At 32.2% G+C, this 17,309-nt stretch overlaps 1 protein-coding gene across 1 annotated transcript in view; it reads right to left on the bottom strand.

Moving 5' to 3' along the window:
• LOC140446357 (uncharacterized) overlaps positions 1-4,713 on the bottom strand; it is a 32,970-nt gene extending 28,257 nt beyond the window's left edge. The window contains exon 1 of the mRNA XM_072538899.1: positions 4,623-4,713. Coding sequence (XP_072395000.1) covers positions 4,623-4,713 — 91 coding nt within the window. The remainder of the gene's footprint in view (positions 1-4,622) is intronic.
• Positions 4,714-17,309: the final 12,596 nt, after the last annotated feature.

The following is a 17,309-nucleotide window of genomic DNA, read 5'->3' as shown; positions in this document are numbered from 1 at the left end:
CACGTAATTTGTTTGATTTTCGCCAGATATTCAAAGTGAAATACATATAGAAACTCACCGACTCAGGGTTTATGATTTGCGATATCCATAAAAATATCATAGGTGTTTTTTGAACTTTGGAATGTCTCTTGAAAAATAGTTTTTAACTAAGACCATAAAAATTTTGACCAATTCGGTTCATTTTCTATAAAACTTTTGTACCAAGTTTCGGCAGTGCCACGAAGTTTACTAATAGCTTGATAAACAATAAAACTGTCAGTCCATGAATATATTCTTCCGATATGTTCTAATATTTCAATCCATTGATATACTTGACCGATTAAACGATCAAATTCAGGTATAAAATTTACAGACTCTATAACAACAAGAATTATGCTTTCTTATTCAAGAAAGAAGGTAAACACCAAAAAAATTTTTAATACCTACCACAATTATAATTTATATTGTGTGGCTCATGTAACAATCCTTTTTATACAAGCAATTAACATTTTTAAATAATATAACTGCTAATTTTGTAGTTACTGGCCTTTTACATAGCTAATTTTATTGTAGAACTGGTGGTAGTTTATGGGTCAAATTTACTGCTTTGTTACCTTTGTCTCCCTTATGTAATAAATCTCACACTTATTAAAATCAACAACTTTTACGCCTTAACTAACTATAGAGTTTTAAGTAACTTTCTTTTTATCATCATCATTGATACAAACTTTTTTGGTTCTTGGTCTGCTTAAGAATACTTCCCAATTCTGTTCCGTATTTTATAGTATGTTTGTCCAATTTTTGATTTTTAAAAGTGCCAAGTAATGTTTTATTTGTTCCTTATACATACTCTTCAGTCTTCCTCTTGTTTTATGTCCAGCTAACATTTATTTTTGAAGGTATTTCATCTTCTATCCTTTCTACATGTCCCTTCTACTGAAGTTGTCCTATTTGTATGAATTTTATGATATCCAGATCCTGGTATACAATTTATTTTTACTCATTTATATGTATGGTTTAAGATTATTTCCTTGTGTCATTGCTTGGATTAGATACCCTCCATTTATGTTATCATATTAACTTTTAACTTCCATGATAAGATTGTGTTGGTTGATATTACATTTAATTGTTTTGAGAATTTACTGTAGAAAAAAATATCTGATCTATTATTGATTTTTGCCTTTAGAAATCACATTTGTACTTGCCTAAAATTTTTTTTTGCATATGATCTCATAAATTACGTAAACATAATGTGTTTAGAAGCATGATTCTGTGGTAGTTTCTGTGTTCCAACTAGTCTCGTTTTGTATTAGTACAGTATTCCATTTATCAGGTAATTGTTTGTTTTTCAATAATATATGGTTTAGTTTCAGTATCATCAAATAATATTTAGTCTGATGATGCTGCTTTATTATGTTTTAGTTTATCTATTGCTGTTCAAATCTTAGCCATTGTTGGGAGATTTTTTCTCTGTTATCTAATTGGTCAAATAATTCGCATATCTATATATATATATATATATATATATATATATATATATATATATATATATACACCGGTATTTAGGCGCCTCGCCCTTCCGGTAGGGATCTATGGAGGAGTATCACTGAGCCGCAAGCCTTTATCTCTTGCCGTACTGCTCCACCATAGGCCGATCAGACACCAGCATGTTCAAGTCTAAGCCGCAGATTCATTTAGAATTTTAAACTGCTGCGTTAGCCTTTTTGTTTTCTGTACACCGAGCTGGGGATCGAACCACTGAACCACTTGCAGTGAAGCGAATGAGAACCGGCCGCCCAGCCCGCTTGGCTATCTGACCGACTGGTTCACATATCTGCTGTCTTTAATTTTTTCCTTATAATATTCTGTCCATCTTTTAATTTCGTGTTGCTTTGTCAATGTAATGCTTGTAATCTCAGTACATCATGGTCCTAGGTTTAAATTCTGTTCTTCATTTGCTTATTTTCATGTAGGACTTTTTTGCCGCTGCTCTTTTACTTAGATTTTGTAACTCTTGAAGTTGTTGTATATTTATACTTCCCTCCTTTTTTTTGTGGACTTGTTTCTCTTCCTTTCATAACTGTTTGTCTTTTTTTTGCCTGCTTAATTAAGCTTAACTGCTTTTACTTAGCTGGTCCTGTGTCACTGCTGCTTTATATGCTCTGTTTTTTTTTTCAGTTATTCTTCTTCAAACCATTCACTTTTGTTTCTCCTCCATGCCTAATACTTTTTGAATGCATATTTTATGGCTTTTTTACAGGATTCCCTTTCCTTATTTATGTTTACACGACTTGCTTTATTTTATAGTCTGTTGTTGAAGATTCTTTTGTTTTGCCTTCGAAGGTTCAGAATCTACATTTGTCCTCAGATCTATCATATCATGGGCTCAGTACTATAACTAGGTAACTTCAATTATGAGAGTTATAAATTATCTACTTTAAAACGTAATTTATATTGTAATTGACAGAGTAAGCTTAAAAAATAGAAGTAATGATTATCAAAACATTAAAAAAAATTCAGTCTCTTAACATTTATCTTGAATTATCTCTAAACTATAAATTTTGAGTTAACTATAATTTTGGTGGTTTATTTTTATTAGGAGAACTTGTCTTAGGATTTATGAATTCTGTAATGGAAGATAAATTACGAAAATTGTCTAGCATAATTTGTATGGATGGAACACATAGCACTAATAAGAGAGGAATGTACTGAACAATAGTTCTCATTAAGGATGACAAAAATGCCGGGTTTTCAGTTGCATTTTTATTATCAAACAGATTGGACCAACAAGTTCAAGAAGTTTTTTTAGGTATGTATTATATGAGTAGTGGCAATTTATGACTGGTAAGGACAATTTTCAAAAATTTTTAGGTGCCCTCAAGAATAAGATGCAGACCGAAATTCAGGCAGACCATTTCATGAGTGATGATGATCCTAAATATTATAATGCACGGGTGAAGATAATGGGAAATCGGCCAAGGAGGCTGTTATGCACCTGGCATGTTGTAAGAAGCTGGAATATTCAAGAGAAGAAGAAAATACAGGATCCAATTTTGAAAACAGAAATGAAAGATGAAATAAAGAGAATTATTAACGAAACTAATGAAGATCGATTTATAGACTTATGCAATATATATTTACGAAAATTACAAAAAGCAAATGAGGTTAATTTTTTTAATTATCTGGCAGGATAAATAAATATATGAAATCATACCTTTTGAGTCACCCTTCAGTATATTTTTGTGTAGGTATTACTTTCAGAATGAAGAAAAAATCAAAATGTGGGCTCATTGTTACAGAAGAAATTCAGGAATAAATGCCAATATGGCGATAGAATCATTTAACAACCTATTAAAAACCAACCATCTAGTTGACACCAAAATGTGGAAGAGAATTATAGAAATGGAAAGACCAAATGCAAACAATTATCAAGATAAGATTATAGCAAAAGCACACAAAATAGCAGAAATGATAAAAGAAAAAGTAGAAGTTAAGAAGAATGTGAAGGTGTATGGGCAATTTCAGGTAAAATCCTTTGTGGATTCTAATGAATTATATAATGTAAGTATAAGGCAACTGTGAGAAAATGAGTGTAGGACATTTTGTAGACTGTGTAAAATTTGTATTCATTGATACCAGTGTGATCGTGCTAAATATGTGGTGAGGAATACCTTGTGTAAGCATGTGCACTAGGTAAGAATGTAAGATGAGCGGGTGTGTACTATCTCTGTTTTAGATGATGCTGCAAGGTGTTTGGGAGAAAATTCAATTATCAAATCAAGTTATGAGGAGAAAATTAATGAATTCGCCAGAAAGTAGCTGGAACAGAGAAATGTGATCCAGGAAAACACCATCCAACAACGTCTTCAAAACTTACAACACTTAAAAAATGTCATAGTCAGCTTAGTTGACTTAGATGATGAAACGTATACACAATTACATGACAAATTTATGAGAGAAGTTCAAGAAGCAAAGCGTAAGGTGAAAGAAAAATTTCAGGAACCACTAAGGATATTAGAAAGAAGTAAAAAATGCAAAAGCAGGAATATTTTCCTTCAAATAAAAAACGAAACTGATTAAAAACTAAATTTGAATTTTATTATAGTTTTATAGGCCTATTTACAAGTTGGTTAATTTATCATTATATGTTTACTTGATTAGTAACATAATAAAATTTAATCTTTTAGACGAAATAAAACATTTCATTTTTGGTGGTAAAAAAGTATCTTAATTTATCTGGAATAAAGGTCTTGAATATGCTGACGGACGATAGATAGATGGAGGCAACGTTATTAAAATTTAAAAACCATTGTGTTAAGAAAGAAACTCTAGGTATTAAGCAAATAGCTATGAAGTACCACAAAAACGGATTAGTAAAAATATTACAACAAATATAACAGAAAGAGTAAAAAGAAAGGTGAGAGAAGAATAATAAGCATTTAAAGATTAGGACTCGGTGATATATTATTAATCATATTACTTAATGCAATATTGGAAATCATCAGAAACACTAAAACTAAAACACTATCACCAGAACTAGAACCTTGTTTGCCAGAAGTCGTTAGTATCACACTTACATATGTTAAATAAATGGTGTTCTCTAAAGCTTAAAAACGCTGATTCAAAATAATTTTAATATTTACCTCCCAATTTTAATCCTTGTTCTCTAAACTCATCATAAAACTTCTTTGTTATGGCACCTCTTGGACAAACCTCTTGGAAGTTTACTACCATGATTCCCAAAAGGAAATTTAGGTGTCAACTGCACGATTCCTCGTCTTTTCCAATAGTTATAGCGATACTTTATGTAGAGAGTAGCCGATGAAACTATCGTAGCTATAAGTATAACCAAGTCTATAACGATATTATTTTTTATGATCATATTTGTAATGGAATCAGTATAACATACTATAACTATTTATTATACGATCTAGATCCGATTGATCGCAATAAAAAAACCTAAAAATTTACAGATTATAGGGTCAAATGATAATAAGTACTACAAAATAAGTTTATCTAAAATTATTTAAACATAACATTAACTAATTACTGATAAAAAGTAATAATTGCAAGGAGCATATTGTAGTGACTCTACAATATTTCGTGAAGCACCTTTTTTAAGATGGTGTTGATAACCAAAAATAATAGTTTTACAAATTGATCAAGTGTATAAAAATAATATAGATATGATAATTTAGACGCAGCTAAATTAGTCCTGCATATAACTCTAATTCACAATTAAATTATTTATTATATCACGTGTTATGTTCATTTTTTCATTCATCTAGTCTTCAACATCCACTACTGACGATAGGTCCCTCGTTTGATTTTCAACTTAGTCCGATTTTACACCACCTGAATCTACATAATTTGTAGTTACTCTTTTTATGTTATCGGTGTATCTCTTAGGGGACTGAGCTCTCTTTCTCTTAGCTTATAGAGTTGCTAAATACTAAAGTGTAACTGGACAGAACGGGGAGTGCCCAGTTACACTTTAGTATTTTTAATCTTTCAATATCATCTACTACTCCTGATACCTTGAATATAGTAGCATTCATATCACGTAGAAAAAACCTTAACATTGTGTAAACAATACTCTATATCAAAACTTTTTGATAGACTTATGCACAATCAATTAAAATTTTATTGTAAAGAGCGCCTAATACACAATCAACACGGATTTTTTCAGAATAAATCAACGGTAATAAATTTAGTACTTTTTAAACAAAAAATATTAAAGGCCTTGGAGAATAACACTCAAATGAATACTATTTATCATAAACGATATATCATAATGTTTTAGAAACTGCGATTTCCTGATGTTTGCAGATTATTTGAAATTATTTAAATCCGTAAATTCAAATGATGACATAATTTTAATTCAAGAAGTTTTAGACCGGTTTAGTATTCGGTGTGGGAATAATACATATTTTTTAGGAGTCCCATTTGATGAACAATTGCGTTTTTTACAATATATAAATGATGTAACAGTTAATTCATTAAAATCTTCAGGCTTTTTCATTCGCAACTGTGTGAGACTATCCGTTTGGGCCTAAAAACGATTTATAATGCTTTATTCGTATCTAAAGTGGAATAGGCATCTATTGTATGGTCTCCACAATACCAAGTTCATTCTGCTACATTGGAGAGATTGTGCATGTAAATTAAATATATGCATTATTAACCAAGATTATACAGATATTTTAAAAACACTCAACATAAATTTATTAAAAACCCCACGAGGTATAGTTTGTTTCACGAAAAATGGTTGGGTGCTTAACGGTTACCTGAGTTGATCCTATTGTGTATACAAGAGTCTCTCAATAAACTACCGAAGTACACAGGGTCGCACTTCAGAAAGTTTGTTATTTAATATATTTCATTGGTAGCCGTGTAATACACGATTATAAAAATTTATTAAATTATTTCATATGGTATTTTTAGGTTGTTTAAGTGAATATACTTGATAATTGAACAATTTTTAACATGAAGAAAGTAGTTTTTTTGTTCTACGTGAATAATTGTAGTATATGGATCTAAATTCAGAAAGGTACTTTCCTTCACACTTTTTACAGGCTTAGGACTGTCAGCAAAAAACTGGCGTGTTTAAAAGTTTTTGCTCTTCCTAATCGGATATCGTTACAAATGTACAGTAATAATAGTTCTATTTACAGTATATACATACAAACGAATACATAATGTACAAAAAATAGATGAATTAAAAAATCATATAGAAAAATATATAGAAGTTAATATTTACAAAAAAAATACCCAAAATAACCAAAATATATTTATGAATTCCTAAATACCCAATTCTGTTTCGGTGTCGCTATCCTCTTCAAGATTAATAACAATTGGTTTCATTATATGATTCAAAGTAACATATGAATTTTCTACGTTCATTACATGGCGTACTGAATTTTTCCAACTTTCTGGGGAGATATCATCAACACATTTCCTTATTAATTCGACTACACTACCACTTAAAGTCAGAGAAACATTTTGTGACCTAACATTTGACTTTAGTTGGTGCCACATATGCTCTATGGGATTAAATAAACAATAGTAGGGCGGAAGCCGTAACACTGTATGTCCCATGTCCTCGGCCAATGCATCACAAACATATACTTTTTTAATAGAAAATGATTTTAACACTTCTAACAGTTCTTTTTTTTTTAATAACTTTCTTCAAAATATATATCGTTTTCTAACAGGTAGTTTTAAATTTCAATTTTCGTGTTATTTGCACTTGGAGACTTATGTAATTGACGACTGTGGTAACTTGCATTGTCCATTACTATCACACTATTCTGAGGAAGGTTAGGTATAAGACAATTCTTAAACCATTGCTCAAAAAGCTCTGCCGTTGTATCCTCATGGTAGTCCACGCAGGAGTCTTTAATGTTATTTGCAGAAAGCCATAACGCATTTGGGACCCAACGATTTTCTGATCCTGCATGTAAAATTGTTATTCGTTTCCCATTGTTTGATAGAGCTTTTGTTTGACACCTGTTGGAAGAATCGGACCATCCTTTGAATGGGGTTTCATGAGTGTCAAACCATGTCTCGATCTTGAATTGTACGATATCTGAAGCCCATTTTAGACAAAATCCTCCAAAGACTAATGCGGCTACAGTTTATTTGTGTATTATCATTAGTAAGCCGTTGTTTTAAAGCATCTGATGTAGGTATCCGTTGCTCTTCGTACATTGTGTAAATTTTTCGTCTTATTAAGTCCTTATCACTTTCGTCAATACATTTGGTAGAACCGGCATCCTTACTCTTCCTTATTGACTTAATGGGATTTGATGTAATTCTTTTCACTGTGGTTAGAGGTATTTTCGTTAAATCAGATATTTCACTGGCAGCAGTATTAGCAGTAAGTCCAGTAAAGAACTATATATTGTTTTTACGATTTCTCTAGCGTCAGCAGACAAATGCTTTTTCTTTGCTGGAACACTGAAAGAAGCACCATCAATGTTTTTCCACGCACGCCACATAATGCTGTTTTATAGGTATAAATAGGTATAACACTGGTAACACTTTCAACTAAATAAAACAAAATGTATATTTAAAAATTTTTAATCGGTTTTATATACTTTTACAAATTATACAGAATATAGGGAACCTGTATAATTATTTCAGGAAATACTTAACGATCAACAAATTTATTGTGGTCATTAAAAGATCAACCGTTGATAGTGAAACTCACTGTTAAAATGTTTACAACTTTATAAAATAAAATGTATTCTAATTGTTTTTATAATTTTATACAATTTTTTAATCGTTTTTATATTACCAGGAATTTATTATACAAACAAGATAACGAAACTTTACAGTAGCTTCAATTTTACCTGAATACTTACCTGCTCAACTAATGTTGACTAAGCTGGGGTACTTGCGGTCGGGTTTTATTGCAATCATTAAGCACTCAACCATTTTTCGTGAAACAAACTATAACTCTAATTTAGCATTTGTGTTTTAATTAATAAATTATTGGTTTAATTTGTTGTCCTGAACTTCTCTAATCTATTAGCTTATATGTTCCTGCTAAAAGTCTCAGGTATGTTGATCTGTTTTATATACCTTTTCACCGTACAAATTATGGTATGCACTCACCCATTGAGCAAACACTGAAAATTATAAATATTAACAATTTAGGAATATTTGGTGTCTTCTTGGCTTCATTTAAAAATCGGATAAAAAGAGCTTGGCAAGCTATAGGTACTTTTTTGTTTATTTTATTTCATCTTGTTTTATACATAATTAATATTTTGTTTTATTTGTAATCAAGATTTTAATTTCACTTGGTTTGTAAGGAATTAAAGAGGTTGATTTTTATACTGTATGCTAATATATATTTTTTTTGTAATGTGGGTAATCCCGTGTATTAATAAATAAATAAACAATATTCTTTGTAATTGCTCCTTCCACACACATGATAGATCTACCGTTTCCGGTAGAAGATAGATCTACATAAGAGATGCAACCCTGCCTACATGAACCTAAATATCTCAAAATTTTCTAGTAGCTGGGAGAAGTTAGGTCATAGAGCCATTTTTCCACCTAATTAAGTTTCCGTTACTATATCCTATTTTAATATTGGGTAGCACTAACATCAGTACCAAGATAGAGTGTAACGGAAATGCTCCTGGATCGATCAATTATTGCGATGGACAAAGCAACTACAAATTACTCCATTACTTTTCTATAATCAAATCACTATAACAAATAAAATACAAGCTAAGCCGCTCAGTCGCCGGCAGACTTTTGATAGTCGGAGGGTTCTAAGAATCCCTGGGAGAAATTTAAAAATTGAAACGTGGAACGTAAGAAATCTTTTTCAAGCTGTTAAATTACATATTGTTAAAAGAGAAATATTTAGACTGAACATCAATATTCTCGAAATAAGTAAAGTCAGATGGATGGGTAAATACCTCACAAGCAATAGGATGAAATACTATTCTTAAAGCGACAATTAGCAGACCCATTAAAATAAAGTCCGTCTCTAAAGATCTTTTAACTCATGTATATGTATTTTGCGTATCCTGTTCCAAAGAAAAATTTTAGGAAAGCGTCACGTTGGGAGGTGAGGAATATTATGGCTGCGCAATCTTAAAAAGTGATTTAATTGCTCATCTTACCAGCATTTTTTAGCAGCTGTAAACAAAGGACAAATATTTATGATGATTGTTAACCTTCGAAATAAGACGTTACCTTAAGAAGAACAATCACTCAACCATAGAGAATATTTCTTTGAGATTGTGAAAGTCGGAAAGTCCGTTATTGAACATGAATGTGAAATAGAAAGTGGAATCAAAAAGTTTTGTATTGAACTCAAATATATAAACTAGAAAGCATAAGACGAGATAAAATCAAAAACAAAACAAAGCAGAAAAACTTTGTGACCCAAAAACTTCCAATTTGCGTACAACAATTCATTACGGTCAAATTGTAAAACCTAAAAAAAAAAAGTTTTCACCAATTAAGGCTTATAATTATGGCTTCTAAATCATAATATATAAATTATTGGAAACTCTACACTAAAGAAATAATAAAATTCAGTACAAAATTAAAGATAAATGGATGGCCAAGTGAAAAAAGGTGTTAAGTTACAAAAATTGATTTTTAAGGTAATCAACTTTTAGTGGATGATGCTGGCATGGTTTTATTAAAAACACTGGAACTATTACATTATAGTGTTTGTATTAGGACATAAGTAAGTAAGTTTTTTTTTATATATCAAGTCTTTTATATCAATGTACATAACAACTTCTTCTATTATTACCAAATACCAAAAGGAATAGACTTACTTAAATAAAGAGTTAACTACAAAAAAATAATTTATATATTCACAAAAGCAGTAAAAGATTAGGATTATTAATAAAATAATAAAAAAGATTATATTATTTGTTTTGTATAAAAATTAAGAGGTCGCTGGTTAAATGATATTGGAATAATATTGTAAAAAAAATGCAATATTTTGACTGTAAATAAAAGTAACGAAAATAAAAAATAATCAATTGTGAATAAATTACGAGAACTAACTAGCTTTAACTCATTAATGTTAACTGTACAAAGAACATCGACTCACCTTTTGAAATATTGGTATATTCGTAGCCAGTGGAGGAGCGTTGGTACTACGTCACGATGCAAAGGGACGCCTGACAACAAGGCTCAAAAGAACACACTCGATACACTCGATGTTTTAAGTACGCTGTCTCGTGATGAAGTGTTTCAACACTGCATCATGCTACTACAAAAATAACAAACGATGTCAAATTTTTTGAACTAAGACTAAATGTGTTCAAGCCATTTTAGCAATGAGATTTTACGAAATAACAGTAAACAACATATTTTAAAGCAAATAAGTTGCAGTATACCATTAAATTAAGTCATATTATAGAACAGTAAAAGAAAGTAAAAAAATCTAAAAATAAAAATAAATACTTCAAAAACGAATGTTTTTAGGAACAGCTGAAAGTACAAGTATAAAGAATAGACATGAAAAGAGCGATATACTAATAAATAACTAAGTAAGAATAAAATATGAATTGACAAATAAGCAGCAGACATATTTTGACCACAGGACATTGTTGGATGCCACCTGAAGCTGTGCTCAGATTAACAACGCGTACAATGTCATCCATTATAAAAGAATAGCGTTGAATTAGTACAATTTTTCGACCTACTAAACTAGAAAGACTGTGTCAAACACAATACCGCTGGCCCTTTTTCCTATACGAATTCCGTGGGGTGCGAAAAAACAAGAAGAAGAACAGCGTCGAAATCTCGGCCTGGTGTCGCATTTCAGTCTTTAATGATAGCCGAGAAGTAATCATATTTCGACGAGCTCCACGGTAGGAAAATGTCAGTTTGGTGAAAAATGTAACAATTGTGCCAGTGATAAAACACGACTAACACAATCAGAGAGGTTTTAATTAGAAGGGATATTATGCCGAGTAGAGTATGGTATCCGTTCTTGTATGTATTTAATACGATTGGAAATTTATGGGTAGAAAAATTAGCTCAAGGGAGCCCAATCGTGGAGTTAGATCAAATATCGGAAGCATGAAAATTTGACGAGACTCGTTAAAAAAAGTGACTAGATCAGTCAGCAGTAACGCTCCGATCTTGCGATAGATGTTCTTGTATAGAAATAACACCAGAAATGTAACACATACAAGTACAGAGGTCAGATGTTCAGATATTTCTTCATCCCGGGATACATTAAAGTACCACAACGGTTGTAGAAGACGTTTGACTAGAAAAATAACATAGAAAAAGGATAAAAACAAGGGGACAAAAACAAAAATACGACTGATTTACGAATAATAGCCCGCTTTGTACAAGGTTTGTCAAAGGGACGAGAAGAATAAGAAAAGAGGTAAGTCGTAGGATTCCATTTTAGGCCCAGTACCGTAAAAATGGAAGGTTCCTCTTTGTCAGCGAATAACATGTCAAAATGTCTTAGTCAAAGCCTTGAAAATAAACGAAGATGGTTGCTGACATTGTTGATTTGTCTAGCGAAAAACCATCGAGCTTTAAAAGCTGAGCGACTGCTCACTGCAGAATGTGAGTAGATAAAAGAGGATCACTTAAAGCGTGATTCTGACGGAAGGCCGTCGAGATGGTTGCTGATCCATTGCCTAGCGAAAAACCATCGAGATTTAAAAGCTAAGCGAAGTGAGTAGATAAAAGAGTTGCTCTTGTAGAGTTTTTAAGCGAAATAAAACAAAGAAGTACAGTAAGTAGCGGTAGGTAATAAAAAATCTTGGAGAGGTTTAGAAAAATCCGATCTCCAGAGAACCCCTTTATAGTTCCAAAATTCCTTATTTACCTTAATTGCAAATAAAACAACAACGAAAATATCGAAAATGAAGTAAAGAACGAGATGCCCTTTTAGGACCAGTATAAAAAGCGTTGATTAACGATACACCTCGAACGTCATATAGATTGGCGTCGAAGCTATTACGAATTTTGGAGAAAAGAAGCGAAATAAAAATTTGTTTTTTAAAAACTGTGTGAGAGATATAAGAAATAGTAGATTTCAAATCGGATTCAGGAACCGGCATCATATATGTTGATAAGTAATAAAATATTTCAATAAAACCATAAAATACATATAAAAATAAATACTACATACTTTCCCAAACATTATTAGTTTCGTTGACGTTTTCTCGGTATTGGAGCATTTTTGTTTTATTCATGTTCACGAATCACACGTTCCATGATTTTCTTCTGAAATATATGGCAACTGAGTAACAATATCAGCAATTTTTTATATGATATATTTACAGTCTTCTCTAAAATTATAGAAAGGTGGATATTTTCTGTGGGTGCCATTGGTTTATTCTTAAATATTAAAACCTCATGAAATTGGCTCGTGCAAAGAAAACTGTAGTATCTCAATCTTTGTATAATTGGAGTTACTACATTCTTCGGAATTATTCAATATGTATCTGTAACATAGAGTATTCTGGAAACTCTAGCAGCTGTATACTACCTGTTAAAAAAAGAAGTCATAACTGACAAAATCCCTATTTTAAGATATTGTATGTTTAAGATTTGATTAATTGCCATCAACTATAATGACTCATTAAAAATCTTGTTACAACATAGCAATATATTTTTTGAGTACAAATTTAATGAGTGCGTGTAATTTTTATTCAGAGTATATGAAATTAGACTTTTGATAGATGCGACATTTAATCCTAACAAATCATAAGAATAAGGTAAAGTAAAAATCTTAATCAAAGTTATAGTTTATTAAGATAAATAAAATAACATAAAGTCAAAATCAGTTTTTTAATCATCTAAAGCTTCAGGTTCCATTGAAGTAGGTAAATTATTCCAAAACGTTTGTCTGCTTTTAGGCATGTGTCTACACAGTTTGAATATAATTAGTTGTTTTCTTTCAGTCGTTATGCCTCTAGGAATGGACTTGAGTGAAGGTTTTGTCATTCCCTGTTTTGCAATCTTTGCATTTACAATCTTTACTTCACTTTCTGTCTCTGAGTAGAAGCTGGTTTTATACGAAAAAGTATATTTACCTGTAAAAAAAATTACTTGAACCATTTGATTTAGGTATGGCCTGGGATTAATTTTATTCAGTTTATATGCAGAAGTACCATCTTGTTATTCAAAAACGTGAGCTAATTCCATAAAAATTACTTTAGCATTACTTGCTGCATTTGCTACTGCATCCGAAAAGTCTTTAAAATCGTATATTTTACCCATTTGCTTCATGAAGCGTTCCACTTGGTGGTAGAATGAGTCCGCAGCCATGAAGGTATGGCCAGGCTCCAAATACTTAGTACTTAATTTTTTAAGTGCGATATCCTCAGAGTTTACAACAAACGTAAAGAAAGTAAACAAAGCCTGGATTTTATTTTAAGCAGAGCAATTGTCAAGCCACATTATAACATTTTTAGCATCTCGGTGAGAGAAAATAAATTTATAGAATGTGCTGGAAATATCCGACTTACTCCATCCGGCTATTCCTTCGTGCCATAAAATTGCAGTTGGTACTGTTGGCTTTCTAGCAGTGACGACAAAACTTTCATTAAAAGCAATTATTCTAGCTGTAAAAATAATCTCCTTAAACATTCCCATTCTCAAAAGCATTATGACCTAGAACATCACAACAATATAAAACATTTATAATTAATATAATATTTTATTACCTTTTGCAAATCCGCATTGGTAACTACCATTGATGTATCGTTCCAGTTGCTTTTTCAGACGAGTCAGTTTGATATCCTGATCTGGCAGCAGTGTATTTATTTTGATGTACACCAAAGTTGGTGCATTCTTCAGAATTATCACCAATGCATCCTTTTTGTGAAACGTGGATTTTTTGAATGCAAGTCAAATGATTCACATAACCAGCACTCTTCGTGTCCTAATTTTACAAAAATGAAATATTTAAAGTTGAGACAACTTCTCGATATAAATAATACGAAAACTTGATATTTGGATATTTTTCAATAAAATTCTGGTACATGATTTTTATTGTGATGTCACTGGGAAGATAACTTCCTTCTGGTGCGTGTACCCGACGGTAGTGTGGTTCTGTGGGTTTGAAAGTTTCTATATCTTCTTTAATAATATTTCGATCTATTTTAATTTTTCCTGTCTTTCCTTGTTTATTTCTGTTGACCGTCACTTTTAAGGGTTTGAGGTGAGGTGAAGGTACTTTTGTTTTAGTAAGGGCATCTCTAATAACTCTGTCATTTTTCTTTTCATATCCCAGCGTTCCCATAAAAAATAGTATGTAGACACTTTGTTTGCATCCGTCATTGTCTTTAAGAAAATATAAAAAACTTTTCGACCTTCTAGACACAACACTAGCTGTGGTTTTCCGTTTGGTTACTTGTTCAGATGCGTTATTAAAAATAAAATTTTTCTGTTCGTCTTTTTGCAATTTCCAAAATTCTCCATTTATTTCTGTTAGTCTCGTTTCTGTAATAGAGATACAATATACAAGATGGTTTTACACCGTGCTTAGCAATTGTGCCTGTTAATTTTTCATTTTTTTCTCTTTGCTAGGCTCTCTTTAAATTTCTTTCGTTTACGGATTTCCCCTGTTTTAGTCAAATTATCCTTTTTTTAACAAAAAAATAAAGCATATAAGAGACTTCAAGCAGCGCAGAACGAGGTCAAACCTGGAAGACTATGAAAATCTTAGACGAGAAGAAAAAAGGACGTTTAGAAGGAAAACGAAAGAGCCATACGAAAACGCTCTAAACGAGATTGTTAACCGCCACAATAGAAAAGACTTCGCGAAAATTCTACCAGAAGATAAACAGCTGCAGAAAAAAATTCAAACCTAGAATAACAGCATGTAAAGACAGAGATGGTTCCATAATTAGTGACAAAGAACAGATACTAAACAGGTGGGCGAATCATTTTGAAGAACTGTTTAGCGATAGTCGTGAAGAAGACCAAATAGAAATTACTTTGCCTGAAATGGATGAAAACGCTCAAGAGCCGCCCCCCACCGAAGAAGAAATTAGAGAAGCCATTTCAAAAGTGAAAAATAACAAAGCTCCCAGTTTGGACAATATTCCTGCCGAACTCTTTAAGAATGGTGGTGACACCCTTTTTAAACACATGCATAAATTAGTAACCAAAATCTGGCAACGGAAGGAAACGCCTGCGGACTGGAAATTAGGTGTAATGTCCCCTTTTCACATAAAGGAAGACATTATGGTATGTGATAATTATAGGGGCATCACCCTACCTAACTTGGCATATAAAGTATTGTCCAACGTATTGTACAGAAGATTGATCCCTTATGCTGAACAAATAGTTGGGAACTACCAGTGCGGTTTCCGACCCAATAAATCAACAACGGATCAAATCTTCATAGTTAGGCAGATTCTTGAGAAAACGCTTGAGTTAGGAGTCGACACCCAACACATATTTGTGAATTTCAAAGCCGCATACGACTCAGTCAACAGACAAAAATTTCTACAGGCTATGGTGGAATTTCAAATGCCGCTTTATCTTGTTCAACTAACGGAACTTACACTTACAGGCGTAGAGAGTGTAGTCAGAATCCAAAACGACTTTTCCAGACCCTTCCATTGTAAAAATGGACTAAGACAGGGAGATGGACTGTCGTGTCTCTTATTTAACCTTGCACTAGAAAAAGTAATTCGAGAGTGGCATATTAATACGAATGGCACCATCTTTAATAAATCTGTACAAGTGGTCGGATATGCAGATGACATAGACATTATTGCTAGGTCCACAGAATCTCTGATCGAAGCATTTCGATCACTAAGGGCGTCTGCACTTAGAATGGGATTAAAAATAAACGCACAGAAAACCAAGTATATGTATTGTACTAGATCAGGCAACCAGATACCTAGACTATTAATTGATGATCTGGAACTGGAAGGTGTGGACACCTTCGTCTACCTGGGCTCGCTGCTGACCAAAGACAACAATGTCAGCGAAGAAATTAAAAGAAGAATAGTGCTTGCCAATAAGTGCTATTATGACTTGAGGAAACATATGGCCCCAAAACTACCCAGAAAAATTAAAGTTACCATATATAAAACACCAATAAAGCCAGTGTTAAAATACGGGTCTGAAATGTGGTCACTTACACAGAACGACCAAGAATTGCTTAAACGTTTCTAGAGAAAAATTCTAAGGAAAATATATGGAGGAATCCAAGAACAGGGTTTGTGGTGTAGGCGCTACAACTTTAAGTTATATAGAAGTTTTGGGGAACTTGATGTTGTAAAATGTATTAAATTAGCACGCCTTCGATATATAGGACATGTAATTAGGCGAGATGAATATGCAACGATCAGAAAAATTTTCGATCGAAGAGAACCAGTGGAAAGACGAGCCAGAGGAAGAATAAAACTTAGGTATCAAGATAACATAGAGGTTGATCTAAAATCCATCGGAGATAAAGCATGGAGAAGAGTTGCCAGAGACAGGGGCGAATGGAAGATTATTCTGAAGAAGGCTTTGGCTCATAACGAGCTGTAATGCCACTGATGATGATGAATATTTCTTGAATAAATGGGAGACAGTCTTCCTTACCGTCTTCTTCACCTTTGGAATCAGATTCTTCAGGAACAACATTTGCAGCTCTCAAAGTTATATCACTAATAATCTTCACTTTATTTCAACCATTTCTATTTAATTTCGGTTCCTCAATTTCTTCCGTCTCTGAATCTGACAAAATAAAATCGGGGTCATTATCATGCTGAAGTTTAGGTTTCTTCACGACATGTCGTCGTAAACTATGTATTTTCTCCCTTTGTTGGTTATTTAAAATATGCAGCATTTTAAATGCTCTGCTA

The sequence above is a fragment of the Diabrotica undecimpunctata genome, chromosome 7, assembly GCF_040954645.1.
Source record: "Diabrotica undecimpunctata isolate CICGRU chromosome 7, icDiaUnde3, whole genome shotgun sequence".
NCBI lineage: Eukaryota > Metazoa > Arthropoda > Insecta > Coleoptera > Chrysomelidae > Diabrotica > Diabrotica undecimpunctata.
This window is presented reverse-complemented; position numbering and strand designations above follow the sequence as displayed.